Below are 17,522 nucleotides of genomic sequence, written 5' to 3'. Positions count from 1 at the left end.
GCACTGAGGGGAGGATCTGGTGCAGCCCCGGCGCGCTCGCCTTGCTCACACATAACCCTGGGGCAGCGCTTGTTTTTTGGAGCAAATCCCCTGCTAATGTTACGGGGATTTGGATTTACGGCCGCGGAAGGTGCCGAGACCCCAGGGCAGATGGTTATTTGCTCATTCGGGAGGCTTGGAGCGGGCTGGGGCGCTCGGCAGCACCGCACGCGCTTGCAAGCATGAGACAGCCACAAACTGGAGCGCTTCTTCCACTAACTCACTGCAGATTTCCTTCTTTTCCTATTGAAAAAAAAAAAAAGATCTTTTGGAGCTTTGCTTGCTGCATAATTTAAAGCCCACAGCCTGTGACCCACAAGGACACTTTGGAAGTGGAGGTGACACCATGGGGACAGATTTTCCTGCCTGGCGAGCTGCAATTCCCCCTGTGCACGAGAGCTCGTGGGCCAGGGCAGCCGAGTGCGTTTGCTTGTGCCGCAGCATTCAGAAGATGCCGTTGCACAAATTCCACTGCAAAACTACCCACGCATTCCTGGGCAAGGCCGGCATTTCCTTCGCACTAATCGGTGCTGTTGGGTGGCAAGTCAATCACTTATACTTATTTATTACTTTAAAATTAAAACCAGAAAATAATATCTGTCATCCCTGTGGGGATACTGCAGAAAGGGAGGTTTTGCCCAGCTTTGCGTGGAGAGTTCATGCGGTTTTAATTTCCAGTGCAGCGAGCGGAGAGCCTGGCTGGGGGGGTGACATCACTCTTCTTAAAAAATGTCATGCGAGTCTGTGCCTTTCTCTAAAGCTATTACTTTACACATCTGCTGACAGATATTTGTATTGGCAGGTCGCGTGAAATATTAAGATTGTATCTTTTCTGCTTCGTTTCGAAAGACGCTTCTTAACCAAAGTGGATGGAAAAAAGGCAGAAATGCAGCAGTGTTGGCGGATGCTCTACAGGAATCAGACCCTCCCGACACAGCGTGCTTAACCAAAGCACCATCATCTTCCTCTTTACCAAAGCCCCTTTACTCTTAGATTTCCCTCCTTGGGAGGCCTCTCTGTTTTAACCCACTGTTTGGAGTCCGGGGGTCCCATCGGGAGGTCTCACCCCATCCCGGGGCAGCTGCAGCCCCGCGAGCGGTGCCGGGAGAGGCGACGCGGGAATATTGAATGACTGAATATCAACTTCCCCCGAAACCTATTTTTAATTTCGCTCCTCCACGGTGGTTTCCCTGGCAGCCGAAGCAGGGACAGCAGCAGCCCCGGGCCCTGCCAAGCTGGCACCAACCCGGTCCCGGTGCTCCCGGTGCATCCTGCAGCACCAGCACCTCCCCCTGACCATTCACCATGGAAAAAGGAGAGCGGATGCACTTTGGGTGCCAGGCGCCGGGCTTTCTGCTTTAGCTGCCATGGGTAATTTTGCTCTCCCTAAATCCCCCATTATTGCATATTCTTTAAGTATTTCCTTTACGTATTATGAGAAAGTTCAACGCACCAGGGAGTTTTTCCCCTTGCTCAGTGGTGAGATCCCGTCGGTTTTCTGTGCTCTGGAGGAGTCCCCATGGAAGGTTGTTCCACCCATGCACCCCTGGGATGGGCAACAAGGCCCATGGAAGCAAGTGGCATCTGCTGCCCATGGGGACCACATTAGAGAAGCGATCCTGGATCCACAGAGCCTGGAGATGTCACCTCAAAAATGTCCCTCCTAGGACAGAACCAGCAAATGTTTCTCTTGCAGAAAACATGAGGAGGTCCTAGAGGGACATGTGGCAGAAGATACCATTGCTTTGACCCAGCCGTGTTGGATGTCTCCTGCGAGCTCTGCGCAGGGCCTGTCATTGCAGGCTCAGGCAGTGGTGACATCCTGATGCCAGCATGTTGGGGACTTGTCCTTGGCCTGCTAGCATGAGCTACCGAGCTCCTTTAGACCTTCCTAGAGAACCACCAAGCTGGCCCGGTCTCTCTCATCAAAAGATCTGAGTCACCTAATTTGATTTAACCTTCCCCAACTCCGGTATTTATTGTTTTTAATTCCCTGAATCATTTCCTTAGAGTTTTAGCCTATTCCCTGTACAGCCTTTTTTTCTCTCGTGCTTGTGTATGAAACGACGTAATTGTGATTTATTCCGATACAGCTCCGGCTAACGCAGCGCAGATGGCATCGAAGCGTCTCCGCAGAAGGTGGACAAGAGGAGCGGGTTCCCTGGAGGCTCTTGGGATGTTTGACCCATGGGAATGAGCAGAGTGGACCAGAACCTGCTCACCACGCTTGGCCCAGGACCTGCTGCACTCTTGGGGACACCTTGGTGGTGGACAAGGGAGGGATGGAGACCCTCCCAATGCCAATACCATGTCCCATGGGGGAAAGAAGATGGAGAACTTAATGAAGAACACGTTGCACCCCAATTCCTCCAAATGAGCAGCAAAACTCTTCCTGACACTGAATGTCCCAACCTGCTGTCCGCAACGGAGGTCACCACCGACTGCTGCCCAGGGGCTGCTAAGGGCTCAGTTCAACCATGCAACATCACAGTTCACTCAGATATAACACCCGAAGGGTTTCAAAGTTCATTACAGGCAAAATAAGCCTGAGAGGGAAATTAAAGCTATGCTGTGGGACCTGACATTTGAGAACGTAAGGGAAAATAATCTCGTAAGCACTCTTATAAGCTACTATGGGCGGTTTCTGCCAAGATTTACTTAGTCTCCGGGAGTTTCTTTTTAAAAGATTGATTAAAAAAAAAAAAAAAAAGAAGAAGAAGAAAAGTTTGTTAATCTGCTTAAAGGCAATTAGCTAATGATGCCAATGAAGTGGTACTCATGTTTGGAAAAACAGGACTGTGGTGTTTTCCAATTCCAGTTGCTTTGGTTGTCCACAAAATGCAGAGGAGGGATTTCAGCCCAGCAGTGCAGGGGATGACGGTGTCGGGGCATGTGGGGAGGGCAGACCCTGAAGCCCTGTTTTGGGTGGGTTAAAGCAGGAACCTGCCAAGGGAAACACGCGTTGGCCCATCCCAGCATTGACTGTGAGGATCCCAGCGAGAACTGAGCAAAGCAAGGGCTTACCAAAGGGCTGCTTGCTATGCCTAACCCATCTAAAGGGTGAACTGGTTAAAACTTCCATTTCCGAAGGGGTTTATTGTCGAAATATTTCAGTATTTTTGTATTCAAAAACTCCTTTTAGAGTTCTTCCATTGCGTAACTCTGTTATGGCCTGAAAACTTCTTTCCTATCAGGATCATGTGAATGTACAGAGGAAAATGATGAGACTCCTTTTCCAAGACGCCAACAAGATTTTCTTGCTAATGATTCTGAAAGCAGGGAGCAAGCAACGTGCCCAATTTGACCACTGGAACTGAAAATACCTTTGTCTAAAATTGTTTGCTGCAGCTTTATAAAAATCTATGATACATCAGAGGGCAATATAAATGATAAAAGTGTTAGATACCTAATTGATTGCAAGTGATCGCTATACTTCAAAATACTCGCCCTAAGCCACAAGTCACTTTTTGTTTGGTTTGGGGGCTTGTTTTGTTTTGTTTTGTTAAATGCAAAGTAAATCTTGACAAAAGCACATGGAGCTTGCACAAAGTTCAGTCTCTCAAAGTCTGGCTGTGAGCGGCTCAGCAAGGTCTGGCCTGGGAATATACCTGGGTGCTTTAATGGATTAATGGACAGTATTAAAAGATCATTTTCAAGTTAAGCAAACATTTCAGAGCGTATTGTATAACATTTGCCTTAAAATTAAGTTAGTTAATCTGAACTTTATGCCAAATGATTAGTTGCTCTGTTTTCTGATGACGGTAATATATTACATACCATCAAATAATTTGTTAAAGACAATAAGATTACAAAGCTCAGGAACAGCCTGAGTCAGTCCCTGACAGATTAAAGTTCTCTAAGTCCCCAGAAAACACTTCTCTGACATATTAATTTGACCTAAACCCTCAAAATGTTCCTGATTATATCATCTCAGTCGTGCTTTATTTTTGTTTTATTTTTCATTGTAGGAAATTAAAAAGGCTTGGTTGATCCCTGTCCAAGTTCTTGAAATGTGTTGCAATGCAAAGGAAATAAAAGATTACTTGAAATACTTTTTAATAATATGTCATGTCAGCAGAGATAAAAGTTTGCACTTCGTGCCCTCAGCTGGCTTCGATCAGAATTGGTTGAGGACAAAAAGGCACTCGTGGCCGTGCTTGGAGAAGGACCTGCAGTTCACCTTCGCTCTAAATCACGAGCTGATGTTGTTGTAATTATGACCATGTTTGTAAAACGTGTTTCATGTCTCTTTTTAAGAAATGTCTGCATAGCTGGTCCTGCCGAGGGGCTGGGGCAGGAGAGGAGCTCAAGGTCTCTTCCAGCATCCCAACGCCTATGGGTTTCTGGCCACACCAGAGTTAAGCCTCCTGCAACACAAACCTGCCTCCCATCCTCATCCCCACATGGGTGGGCACCTCTGAGCACCCCTAAAACTGAGGGAAATCAGGTCAGAAGGGCTGGGGGCTTTGCAAGGCCGCTGTTGGTAGAGTGAGAAAGGGCTGAGTTGACATCACAGCAGGAAAACAAGTAATTCTGAGGGCAGCGTTGCACAGCTCGGCCCCAGGGATGCATGGCATGAGGGTGAGGACTGTTGGCTTGGGGAAGAGCTAAAGCAGAAGTGGATCAGCATCTTGTTCTTGAAACCTGGGGAATATTGATCCACGTATTCCTCCTTACAGCTTCTCTGCACCTGCCCTGGCTGCACACAGACCCCGACAAGCATTGCCAAAAAGCTTTCACATTTGTATAAACCTCAGAAGCCCCACAAGTGCTTGGAAAGGTGGCAGAGAGCAAAGCCTTAGCTGACCTGGGTGTTTTAGCCACGTTTCTGCACGTTTCTCTGGCTTCTCAGGCTCTGGTCCTGGCAGGGGTTCGAGGAGCCACTCTCAGGACAGGGGACAGCTCTGGAGCATCCCCTGGGGCCGGATGCTCCCCAGAGCCTGGCAGCCAGGAGCAGCCTGCATCCTGCTGGGAGCCATCCCGGCGGGAAGCGCCCTGCTCCCCTCACCTACCCACAGGGAAAGTCACCTTTTTAATTTTTTTCCTCCTTTCTCCTCATCCTTCTTCCAGTTGCTGAATTGCCCATCCTGGCAGCCCAGGTGCCCCTGAGGGTGGGAATATTCCCAATGGGAACTGCTAGACCTCCCCACGCACCTGCCTGCGGTCACACATATCCTGGCTGGAGGTAAGCAGAAAAAAAATGCAACATTTTGCCCCTAATTCACTGCAGCTGCCACTGTGGGGCCACACTGCAAAGCAGAGCCCGGGAAACATCCCGGGGATGAGGCCAGAGTGGCTGGACATGGGCAGAGCCTCCATCCTGGAGCAAAGCAGAGGACCAGCCCCAAACCAGGCAGCCCCACTTGCTGCTGCCGCCCGGGGGAACAACCCATCTCCGGTACCTTGAGCCTTGCTGGGGAAGTGAGACACACTTCTTCTTTGCTTCTTTTCCTTTCTTTCTCTCTCTCCCTCTTTTTTTTTTTCTTCTTTTTTTTTCCCTCACTTTTTAACTTTTTTTTTTTTTGTCCTGGTTCTGGTTAAATGTTATTTGCACTTTTGTCGGGAAAGTGGCCCCTAGCGTGCAATTATGTCAAATTTCTCTGAGTTTTACAATTTAATGGAGAACAGTAACTCTTTTATTGATCCTAGACGGGGCCGGCTCCTCTTCCTCCCCCCACCCCCCCCCCCGCCTCGGCCCCCCTTCGTTCCCTTTCCCCTCCCCTCCGCCCCCCCTTGCAGCCCTACGAAATGTCACTCCCGGTTCCTTCTGCTCCCACCGCTTTCCAAAACAAACAGCGGAGGCTGCGGCCGCCTCTCGGCTCGGCCGGCAGCGAGCGGTGCTCGCTGCCCCTCGACGGGAGCGGCCGGGGCGGATGGAGCGGCCGCGCGGAGCCCCGACGGCCGCCTGAGCCCCGCGGAGGCTGCGCGGCCCCGGGGGGGCGGCCGGCGGGGGATGGCGCTCAGCCCCCGCGCTCACGCCTTCTCCGTGGAGGCGCTCGTGGGGAGAGCGGCCAAGAGGAAGGGGCCCGACGGCCGCGACGAGGAGCCCGACGGCGCCCAGAGCCGCCCGCCGCAGGATGCGGGTTGGTACCGGCCCGACGGCGGCGGGGCCCGGGGCGCAGCCCCCCCCGCCCCGAGCCGCCCCGTCCGTGTCCCCGCAGAGAAGCGGCCCAAGGCGGCGGAGAGCCGGGAGGCGGGCGGCGAGGTGCAGGTGGAGCTGCAGGGCGCCGAGCTCTGGAGGAGGTTCCACGACATCGGCACCGAGATGATCATCACCAAGGCGGGCAGGTAGCGGCGCCCTCGGGGGTGGCCTCCCCTGCCCGCGCCGCGGCCCCCGACCGAGCTGCGCCCGCCCGTCCCTGCCCCTTCCCTACGAAAAGGCTCCCGCGTTCCTCGTCCTTTTTTTATTTTTTTTTAATTCACTGGCGTTGTCGGTTTGTTCGTGTGTATTGTTTTAAGGGGGGTGTTTTTTCCCCTTTCTTTTTCTTTCTTTCTTTTTTCTTCTTTCTCTCTCTCTTTTTTTTTTTTTTTTTTTTTTTTTTTTTGTGCCCATTTCGGTTTTCAACCCCTTTTCACCTTTAAAACGTTACCTTTTGCCACGGACCTCCCCGTCCCCGTCCCCCAAGCCACGTCCCCGGCGCGCTGAGCGCTGCGCGGTGCCCGCAGGCGCATGTTCCCCTCGGTGCGGGTGCGGGTGAAGGGGCTGGAGCCGCGCAGCCAGTACAGCCTCGCCATCGACGTGGTGCCCGTGGACTCCAAGAGATACAGGTAGGGGCCGGGGGCCACCGCAGCCCCCCGGTGCAGCCCGTGCCACCGCGGAGCTTGCACGGACCCACGGGGACCCGCACGCGGGAGCGCAGCTGCCGCCCTGCTGCACCGCACACGTGCACATACATGAAAATACAGCTCTCATTTCTATATATCTGCATCTGCGGTATGTATAGATGTTATACAGAATGCACATGTCTATATAGCTGCACCTGAAAGAAGTATATCTAAAATACAGCACACATGAGAAATTGTATATAGTACACGGAATGCAGATGTATATAATGCATGAGAGGAAACATGTAAAATACGGAACGCAGATGTGTTTATATAGCTGCATCTGATATACTTGCATAACAAACACAGAGCGCATATGCACATATAGTGCACCAGGTGCATACGCACAAAAGCAGGATTCATAGGTGCACCCGGTAGCGTGTATATGTGTCCATACGCACACGCGCACCCCAGGGCTCAGTGCGCGGGATGGACCCGGCAGCCCCGCGGGCGCAGGCAGGGCCGGGGCGCTGCGCGGGGCTGCGCGGTGCTCGTGAGGCTCCACGGGGCTCCGTGGGGCTGCGGGGGCTCCTTGGAGCTGCGCGGGGCTTGTGGGGCTACTCGGGGCTCCGCGGAACTGCTCGGGGCTCTGTGGGGCTGTGCGGGGCTCCGCGGAGCTGCTCGGGGCTGTGCGGGGCTCTGTGGGGCTGCGCGGGGCTTGTGGGGCTACTCGGAGCTCCGCGAAGCTGCTCGGGGCTCTGTGGGGCTGTGCGGGGCTCCGTGGGGCTGTGCGGGACTCTGTGGGGCTGCTAGGGGCTCCAAGGGGCTCGCGAGGCTCCGCGGGTCTCCGCGGAGCTGCGCGGGCCGCTGCAGCGCGGCCGGCGCCGCAGGTACGTGTACCACAGCTCGCAGTGGATGGTGGCGGGGAGCACGGAGCACGCGGGCCCCGCGCCGCGCCTCTACGTGCACCCCGACTCGCCGTGCTCGGGGGAGACGTGGATGCGCCAGGTCATCAGCTTCGACCGCGTCAAGCTCACCAACAACGACATGGACGACAAGGGACACGTAGGTGGCGGGTGCAACGCGGGGGTGGAGGGGCCGGAGCGGCCGTTGGGCTAGGGCCCGGTCCGGCGGCCATCGGAACCGGAGCCGGGGCAGGGGCTAGAGCCGGTGCCGGGCGTGGGCGGCCGTTGGGGTCGGTGTCTATCCCGGTTCTGTGCGGCCGTCGGGGCCAGTGCCTGTGCCGGGGCCGGGCCGGGATGGCCGTCGGGGCCGGGATCGGGGCCGCGCCGGGTCGGCTGTCGGAGCCGGTAACGGGACCGGGCCGGGGTGGCCGTAGAAACCGGAGCCAGTGCCGATGCCGGGCCGGGGCGACCGCCGGTGCCGGTGCCGGGCGGCCGTCGGGGCGGCGCTCACGGCTCCGCGCCGCGCAGATCATCCTGCAGTCCATGCACAAGTACCGGCCCCGCGTGCACGTTATCGCCCGCGACGGGCGGCCCGACGGGGCGCCGCTGCGGGCGCTGCCGGCCGCCGGCGTCCGCACCTTCTCCTTCGGCGAGACCGAGTTCACCACGGTGACCGCCTACCAGAACCAGCAGGTACCGCGCGGCCCCGCGCGGCCCCGCGCCTTCCGACCCGCGCCCTCCGACTCCCGCTTCCCACCCTTTTTTTTCCAGATCACCAAGCTGAAAATCGACAGAAACCCCTTCGCCAAGGGCTTCCGCGACCCCGGCCGCAACAGGTAACAGCGGCGGCTCCGCGCGGCCCTCGCGCGGCCGCGGAGCGGCCCCCCTCCCCCCCAGCGCGTTCTCGCTCCGCAGGGGCGTTTTGGACGGGCTGCTGGAGACGCTGCCCTGGAGACCCCCCCTCGCCCTCGACTTCCAGCCCTTCGGCGCCGAGAGCCCGGGTAGGAAGAGCCGGGGGCTTCTGCTTGAAAGCGGCGCGGAGAAAAGAGGGCCAAGGGGCGGCCGGTGTCCCGTGCTGGGGCTGCGGCCGATACGAAAAGGAGCGGGGGGAAAGACAGGGGAGGTTGGGGAAAAAAAGGCAAGAAAAAAAATAAGGAAAAACCTGGAGTAAAAATCGCTCTGGGAGCAGTGCTGTGCGGAGGGCTCGGTGGAGGAGCGCGGGGGTGGTTTGGGGATGGAGAGGGGCACTGGGAGCCCCAAAAGTTTTGTTCGGAGCAGACCTGGAGCGGTCGCGCTCGTGTTTCATCTCTGTCCACGCTGCGGCAAATGGCGCTTTCCAGAGTCCCCTCCAAAGCGACATCCAGCGAAAAGAAACCTCCTGTTGGGGATGTAGCAGCCCATTTGACTGCACGGAAACACAGGGAAGATGGAAAAGCTAATGAAATTTCTCCCCCTCCAACTGCTTTGTGCGGATTTTATAGTGCATTTTTAGAAAAAAAAAATATATGTATCTTACCTCCAAACTGCCTGCTCACAGTGCCAGGGAGAAGGTAGTGGTGCATTTGTGCACTGGAGAGCTATCATTTAAAGCTACCAGTCCAGCTCTCATGCACATTAAGATCTTTTCAAATGCATTTCTATTAAGTTATCCATAATTTTTCCTGTCTCTCCAGAAAAATATTCCTCATTTTACAAGAGTAAAGAGAGGAATACATGTACAAGAGTAGAAATATAAAGGGGTAAAACAAGACTTGTAACGATGTGAGAGAAATTCAGGGGTTTATCGGTTGCAAAGGTAGCTACATTTTTTCAGAAGAGGCCTCCTGTAAAATGCTACTTTTGAACCTGTTTGGGAGGCTGCGAGGTGGGGGTGAGGGACAGACGGACACGGAGCAGGACTGACAGATGCAGCTTCCAAAACACCAGCCGTTCTGAGGGATTTTTTTGCTGGGCTCCACAGAGCTGCTATTTTTCTTAAGGGTCAATTTCCTGAAATAATATAAATACAACGAAGTCTCCATTCCTACTAAAAATAAGACAGTGTTTCTGAAGAAAAGCTGAAAGGCAGAAATGCTGCAGCTCCCTAACTGAGACCAAATTAAAACAAAGCGAGAGCATTCTGCTGAGTGATGGAGACAAATTCAGTGACACGCTCAGGGTTTTAAATCTAATAAAAATACCGGGAATTGGTATTTTTGGATATTTCTAGCCTTCGTATATTTTATATTTCTGCAATTGCTGTTTGAGCTGTCTTCTCTGCCATGATCTCCATTTCCTAGATGGAAATAGGGAATATTCCCGCTAAAGAGTCTGTGGACAGGACGTGAATGTAGGTGGCTGTGGGGGAATTGCCTCGCTGCCTTGCACTTACGAATACTGCCTTGATCTCCTCGCTTTGCATCACCAAAAAGTCCTGTAATGCCAGCGGGAATTTGGGATGCGATTTGGAGTGCAGCAGGATCCCGCTCCTCCCAGTGTCCCCATTAAAACAGCTGCTGGCATCAGCGGGGAGCGGGTGGGACTGGAAAGTCTGTAAAACTCCCCAGCATTACGGCAAACAGATACAGCAAATACTGCAAAAAGCTGTTGTCTCTTTCCCGAACCTGTGGGATGAATGGACGGATTGCTGCGAGTTTGTGAGCAAAACTAACTTGCCCCCTGCCCAAAACTTTCTTGTGGTTTAAGTTGAATGCACTCACGAACTCGAGTCTGTTACTCCGACTGGAGTAAACTCTACATCTTATAATCGGAGCAGATTGCACAGCATTTTGGACTAAGTGTGAATACAGAAAACACAGAGTGAAATCAAACTTGCTTCCCCCTCCTTACTTTTCCCAGACACGGACAAAACAAGGTGTAAAAAAAAAAAGGAACATTGAAAATAAGATGAAAAAAACCTCTAAAAGAATGAGTTAATGAATGTGAATCAGGGGCATGTGTCCCTTTAACGGAGCTAGATTAAAATCGCATCTGTTTAGCATGAGGGATGGGGGCTGCAGCGCACCCTTCCCGCGCCGGAGCGGCTGCCGCGCTCGGAGGAGCCGGGAAGCGGCTCCCGAGCAGCCTCGAGAGCGCTCGCGTGCCTGAAACAAGCTGCTTTCCTCCCAAATTGAGAGCGTCTGCATTGATTCACTTAAGAAAGAAGACTGTTCAAGCGATGTCCGCATTGAAACCTCCTCAGCTGCCTCAGCTCTCAGTGCGTTTTGAACAGGAAGGTGCAAAAAGTTCCCGTTGGGCTGAATGTATTCTTTTGTTCCTATATGCAAGGGAGAAAAGCTGCCAATAATTTGCAAGAAAAATAGGGAAGTTAAAATACTGGCGGTGGGTGTATAACAGGAGAAAGTTTTAGCTGGGCAGGTCACGGTCTGTGTGGACCCAAACCTGGTAGTTGTCCCGGAGAAGCTAATGGGATTAGTCATGCAGGGATATTTTTTCTTAGACAAGTGCCAATTAATACATTAGTACATTATTATGGATAGCTCTTCCCTTTTTCCAGGATTCGTGTTTGGATGGATACGTGCTGCAGGGAGGTCGGGAGTCCCCTGATGGGTTCTTGCTTGTGAACATCGCCTTGACAATTTCCCTTCTCCTTCCTAGGTGGCAGCTCCAGCGCTTCGCCCGTGGCCTCCAGCGCTGGGACGCCGTCCCCTCTGAGCTCCTTGCTGTCCCCGTCCTGCTCACCTCCCGCGTTCCACGTCCCGGCGAGCGGCATCGGCGTGCCGGCTCCCGACGCCTTCCTGCACGGCCTCGGCCTGCCCCTCTGCTACAAGATCTGCCCCACGAGCTTCCTGAGACCTCAGCCTCTCGTGCTCCCCAGCCCCGAGAAACTGGGAGGCGCCAACCCGCCCGTTTTACCCCACTTTGTGGTGGATGCGCCCAAACTCTCTTCCCTCGGCATAACAAGCCTGAAGAACGGGAAAAACGAAGACCTAAATGGGCAGTGCCTACAAGCCGCCAGTTCTGATAGTCAAGTGCTGTATGGATTACAGGCATCTGGAAACGTTTTCCCATCAAGTCCCATTGCTCGGGAAGCACTTAATTGTTCTTTACATCCTCCATATGGCTTGTACGGTTATAACTTTTCTGTGCCCACCAGACTGATGAGTGCAGCAAGCCATGTCAAGGTGAGTGACAGCATTCCCACGCTTTTCCGAGACGGCCGATGTAATCACTCCAGCTGGCACCCGACAATTAACCATTGCCTTTAATGGACCTATGTAATATTGCTAAGCGTTGGCTTGTAAAGCAAGCCCTTTCTTCATTCATTACTGAGGGCCTGCCAATTACCAGCTCTAAAATACTTCAGGACTCGGGATTGACCTATCCAGGCATTGAACTTTTTTTGTGGGCAAGCTTGCAAGTGTGGTTGGAAGTGTGAAGGACATGAGATGACCCACAATGAAGTGATACCTTTGGTGAACACTTATTTAAGTAACTGGTGAGGGTTAAGCGCAAGCTGTACAGTCACCTTCATAGTATTTGCACTCTAAGTGGGATCACAGAAGTATCCATCTCTCCAGATATTTTTCCCCAAAGTTCCTATCTGGTTTTCCTTTCGTTGGCAGCAGTCGTAGCTTGCAGCCGCCAAGCTCGCCCTGCTTGATTCGTCCAACTGATTTTAATGAGACTATTGGACACCTCAAGCTGGCTGAAGAAGCGCGTTTGGCCAAGTGCTTGAGCACGTTCTCAAGTTCCCTGGACTTTAATGGGTCCTCATTAAAAGCATGAAAGCGCCTGGCTGCTTCAGGGTCCAGATGGCTCAGCCATCAGAGCAGGGCTATAAATTCAAGTACCTGATGCCGAGGTAAAGAAAGACGGGCTAGAAGACCATGGAGCCCGGTGCAAGGATGCCCAAGGAGCCCTCGTATTCCTGTGCTTCCAGGAGGCAGCACAAGGAGGCACCAATGGAGTTGGAACAGGATGGATGGATGGCACAAAGTCACATTGTGCCCACACTGTGACCTGGATAGGGGGTCTGTCCTGTGTTCCTCCTGCTCAGCGCTGTCAGGAGGCTGCCACAGAGGTCACATCCACATCCTGAGCCTCACGGGTGGAGCAGGAGATCCTGGACAGCCCCTGGAGCCGATCCGAGGGGGAACATCTATTGCTTCCTGAGGACTACAGCTCTGACGCTGGGGATCTTAAATCCCTTCGAAAAGTTCTGTTAGTCTTATTATAACCCATGGATATTCTTGTTATTCCTGTAAATAATCTCTAGCTCCCAAGGGCACAATGTAACTAGCAATAAAGTGGGATGCAGATTTTATTCTTTATTTGACCAGTGCTTGGTCCCTACCTGAAGCCAATTTTATTACTTGACACAAGACAGAGATTTGCAAATAATGATCAGCTGGAAGCAGTCGCATTTTGAGGTCAGGATAAGTGAATCCCTTATTTGGAAACATAAAATAGCCCGAGAGAGGGAATAATTGTAGGTTTAGGAAAGGAAATCTGTGTTGAAGCTCTGGTTTCGCTTTCATCCACAACAGACAACAGATTAAGGGCAAAAAATAGTGGTATCAAAAGCTGTTAAAATAACAAAAGTCACACTTTTTCACGAGACTTTGCTAGAAATCAGCCAGGGCTGATTTCCCTGGCTGACTTGTGCATTCCTGGTTCCCCTGGGACAGCAGCACAGGACAGGGGCAGCCGTTGCCTCGTTCCGCGCCGTACAGCTGTGCAAATGAACAAACCTGTTTTCTCCTCTTGTTTCTTAGCAGCTTATCATCTCGCTATTTTTATTATAAAAATGAAACTTTTTTTTTTTTCATTTGGCAGTACTTATTTCCAAGCCACCATCCATCACTCGAGGCAGGTCAGATCCCACAGGTGATCCCGGTGCGGATGCTGGGATGGACTTTGCCCGTTGGGGCAGATCTCACGAGGGTGCCTGAAGATCTCGCCCACTCCAGGCTGCTTCAAGGGGCTCTTGCAGAGCAGGCTCTGCTGGGGGATGGATGCAGCAGGTGACTCCCAGTTCTCCAAAAAGGGACAGATGTATAAAATAATCCCGACCTGGTGGTCAGGGTTGGGTTATCCAGCGAATCTGTGTTTGTCAGGTTAAAACTGACCAAATAAGATTAGATGTCTTCAGTATAGATGATTTTATGATGATTTATGATGACTGTGATGAATCTAATCTAGATTCAAATCTAAGAAATCCCATCTGCTGAACCTGGAAAAAATCTTTAGTTAACAGAACCACCCCATTTCAATTCAGGGAATGCTTGCAAACAAAACAGGTATTTTCAAATCTGTTTTTCCTGTAACTTTCTGTATGAAGCTGGAAATGCAACATTTGACCAACCCCATTGCACTGTGATGGCTCAGAGAACCCCAGAGAACCTGGTGGGGTAGATGTGTCTGTCTCCCTTGGCAAGGAGGAAAAGGAAACAGGGATGCTGAGCTCAGAGCTGAGCTTATTTTGCTGGGTCCACGCAGCTCCGGTGAGTCGATTTGAGGTGATGAAGCCGCTGGCCAACTCGTGGCAATTGAAAGCTGTTTCAGCTGAATTCAGCAGTTTTGTTAAGTGATGTCAAGCCTGGGAGGAGCCAAACTCTGTTCACGCTGTCCTGGAAAAGGCGCTCGGAGCTTGGCCACGGCGCAGCCGCGCCGCGTGATGAGTCTCCTTAGTCCTGGCTTCCAGCATCGAGCTCCACCAAGATTTAATAGTCCGGCCCAAAGTAAAGTGTGGATTACACAGAAGTATAAACGCAACTTTGCATGCTAGAGAAAGCACTATATGAGTCACTATAGGTTAAATATGGGTTATTTGCATTTACCCCAGTTTCATTATTTTTCATTGGTTTTCCTGTGCAAAATATTTTGGTGGTTCTTTACGGGAGAAAAAAATAGCCTTAGTGTGTCCCAGGTCTCTGTCCTGCTCTCTGCATTGTCACATTAGACCAGGCCAGAGCTGCCCAATGTCACAGCACGCTGGCCTTGGTCCAGCAGGATGTAGGAGGAGGAAGCCTGGGGAGATGTCTGCACACCAGAGAGGTGCCCAGAGAGGGCTTCGTCTCTCACATAAACATAAAACCATCAGGCTTGTGAAGATGGAAAAGTTGAGTAGGTTCCATCCACAAGACCTCAGTATTTCCATACAAGGTTTAAATTTGAGGTGTGATTTTCCCCATCCTGGTTGCTGCCTCCAGAGCCCTAGCTGCAGTGGGAATATTCCTGGTTTAGGTTGGCAGAGGTGGAGGAGGAAGCAGAGCTTTCCTTGCCAGCACACAGACCTCACAGCCCAAACCCACTGTAGTCTTTTCTCTTTTTTATTTTTTAGTGTTCACAGCTCAAAATGCTTCTTTTTACACACCTGAGACTGAGGAGGAGATTAACAACTTCCACGCTTGGACTTCTCCTACCACCACATCTTGCTCCACGCATGCTCCTACCATCAGGCAGAACGTGACCGAGCGTTCAGACCTCAGGCTCACATTTCACAGGCTGTTCAGGAGATGTTGGGAGGGCAAGGAGGCTGTTTTGGCAAATGGGAAAAGTCTTTGACAAATAGGAGCTTTCAATAGCCCCAGCGGTAACTTGGCTGAGTCTCTAGTGCTATGATATAGATGGTTCTGCTTATAAGAGACAGACTGTGCTCAAAATAATTGGTAACTTGCAGGCTCCCTCCTAGGGATGCTTGGAAAAACTGCTCCTGGTGGGAAGCGAGCGCGGAGCACAGGCAGGGAAGCCACCACCCCCACTGAGGAATATGTCGTTATTGAGTAAATATGAGGCTGGGGAAAAGGGGGTAAATATTTCAAGAAGGCCCATGTGCGTATAAAATAAAAGCACATTTTGCACTGCTTTGCAGTTCCTCCCAGTAAGATTGTTTGGAAACCTGTGACACAAATCCTTGGTTTTCTAGACTTCGTGAAGTATAAAATCAATGTTTGTGTGCTTTTTAAATGGGAACAGGGGGAAAATAGCCCCAAATTGCCTAAAAGCCCAACCTTACTCAAAAGTCTGGACCATTTGGCCATTCCAGGGAGAAGTCCGACACTGCTCAGAAACACCGTCCGCCTTTGTGGCACTTGGCAAAGGGCACCGCGCTGCGTTCCACGCCATGCCACGAGACAGGATCCTTGTTGGGAAATCACAAGGCTGATCTAAAAACCAAGCAGACAAAAAACCCCTAAACAGGGCTTTTAATCAAAGCACCACTTGCTATCCAATTTCCTCCAAACATAATACATCCATCGGAGAAGCTGAAAGTTGGCTGAGCGCAGGGGATGTAGTTGTTCTTATAGAAGGGCCCTGCTCTATATTTGATCTTCTGAGGTTTGGGCTGTAATTAGATGATAATTTGTATCACAATTATGCAAAACAAGGCAGGACTGGATAGCAACGCGGAGCAGAACAAATAAGCACAGGGAACAGTTGAAATGGATCCAGTATGGAAACAACTCGCATGTGCGGCTCGGCCACGCTGGCCATGCTGTTCCAATAAAGTCATAGACGGGGGAAAGGCCAGTATCAGTTCCTACAAACGTTTCAAATGTTCATGTTTACAAATTTGTATTGCACATTAATATGTAAACATATACTATTGGAAACAGATGGCTGCACCGTATTGACGTGTTCTTCCCTCTTCTTTGCGAGTGTTTGTCTCTGGGAATACACATGATACGCAGCGATTCTTTAAAATATGGATGGAAAAACTAGACAAAAGATCCAGCATTTCAATGAATAGTTTTTAAATCGCTTTGTATAATTGCTGTGCATTTACTGAAAGACACAGCACGTTTTATCCATGTCCAACCACTCCATATCAGCCTGAGAATGGGAGAGACCGAGCAGTATTTTCATCACCGAGCAAGAAAAATCACCAAAATACACATTTAATATATTAACCTGGGAAATAACATTGTGCAAATATACTGTAAACTTCATGGAAGAAAAGCAGGGCGACCCATGGGTCATTTCCCCATTGGCTGGCGATGACGTTGGCTTGGAGATGTCCCACGGGAGCCACGCTGCGAATTCAGCACCTCCCGCTCTCTGTCGGGCTATGAACCATTTCTTGGAGGTGGGAGTAACTAAGTCACCCCTTGATTTGTGTTTTGGGATTCAAGCTCAGGGTGCCCCATTCCATCTGTGTTTCACCTGGGCAGATCCTGGAGCCAGTGGAGTCGAATCTGGTGTAGGGCAGCCTGGATGTAGCTCCTCAAGTTGCTGAGAATTAGAGCAGCTGGGAGAATATCTGCAGATGTTGGGTATTACGCTGCAAGCTTGTCATGCTTAGCAGAGCTTCACTCTCACTGAGCATGTGTAGTTTCTAAATTTTATACTTATTTAAAAATCTACTTCTCCTCTAGCCCCCTTGGTGACATTCCCAAGAAGGACCTGGCATCTACTTCCACGCACCAAACACTTTCCTTTCATGTGACGTTGACTGCTTATCCTAAAACACCAAGGATATTTATTGCAGTGGGTTAGCAAAATAAGTAGGTCAAGTTTTGTGAAAGATCCTTTAAGCTTATCAAGCAAATGACACACACTGGCCAGTGAAACTGAAGACATTTCTGGAGGGGAAAACACACACGGTAGCAGAGACACCCCCAGAAAGGTATCACTGCCTAAAAGAGGTAGGTCCTGAACAAAACCAGAGATGGGGACAGGGGTTCAAGACAGTTTCTAGCTTGCTGAAGCCCGAAGATCTACAAGATGCACTAAAGAGGTTTTCAAACAGTTTCTGTTACTTGAAAAGCCTTGCTCTTTCAGAATTCAAGAAAACAACTTTTTGGAGAAATTCGCTTTTTACCTTCTTGGCACTTGTTTCAGATCTCCTCTCCAAGCCGGGTCCCAGCT

At 51.3% G+C, this 17,522-nt stretch overlaps 1 protein-coding gene across 2 annotated transcripts; it reads left to right on the top strand.

Moving 5' to 3' along the window:
- The first annotated feature begins 5,992 nt into the window (after window positions 1-5,992).
- On the top strand, window positions 5,993-11,917 carry TBX22 (T-box transcription factor 22). 2 transcript variants are annotated; one of them, XM_088538447.1, is made up of 8 exons: window positions 5,993-6,122; window positions 6,201-6,327; window positions 6,706-6,807; window positions 7,695-7,869; window positions 8,238-8,402; window positions 8,481-8,545; window positions 8,625-8,710; window positions 11,307-11,917. In XM_088538447.1, the coding sequence occupies exons 1-8, from the start codon at window positions 5,993-5,995 to the stop codon at window positions 11,915-11,917; spliced, it is 1,461 nt and encodes a 486-aa protein (XP_088394573.1). The 2 variants fall into 2 exon arrangements, with proteins under 2 accessions (XP_088394573.1, XP_088394572.1); XM_088538446.1 differs by having other exon boundaries at window positions 5,993-6,126; window positions 6,178-6,327.
- The last annotated feature ends 5,605 nt before the right edge of the window (window positions 11,918-17,522 follow it).

Source organism: Tinamus guttatus, unplaced genomic scaffold (assembly GCF_059628265.1).
Source record: "Tinamus guttatus ecotype Peru unplaced genomic scaffold, ASM5962826v1 Tinamus_guttatus_pri_ptg001087l, whole genome shotgun sequence".
NCBI lineage: Eukaryota > Metazoa > Chordata > Aves > Tinamiformes > Tinamidae > Tinamus > Tinamus guttatus.
The sequence above is the reverse complement of the archived record's forward strand: the minus strand, read 5'-3'. Positions and strand labels throughout refer to the sequence as shown.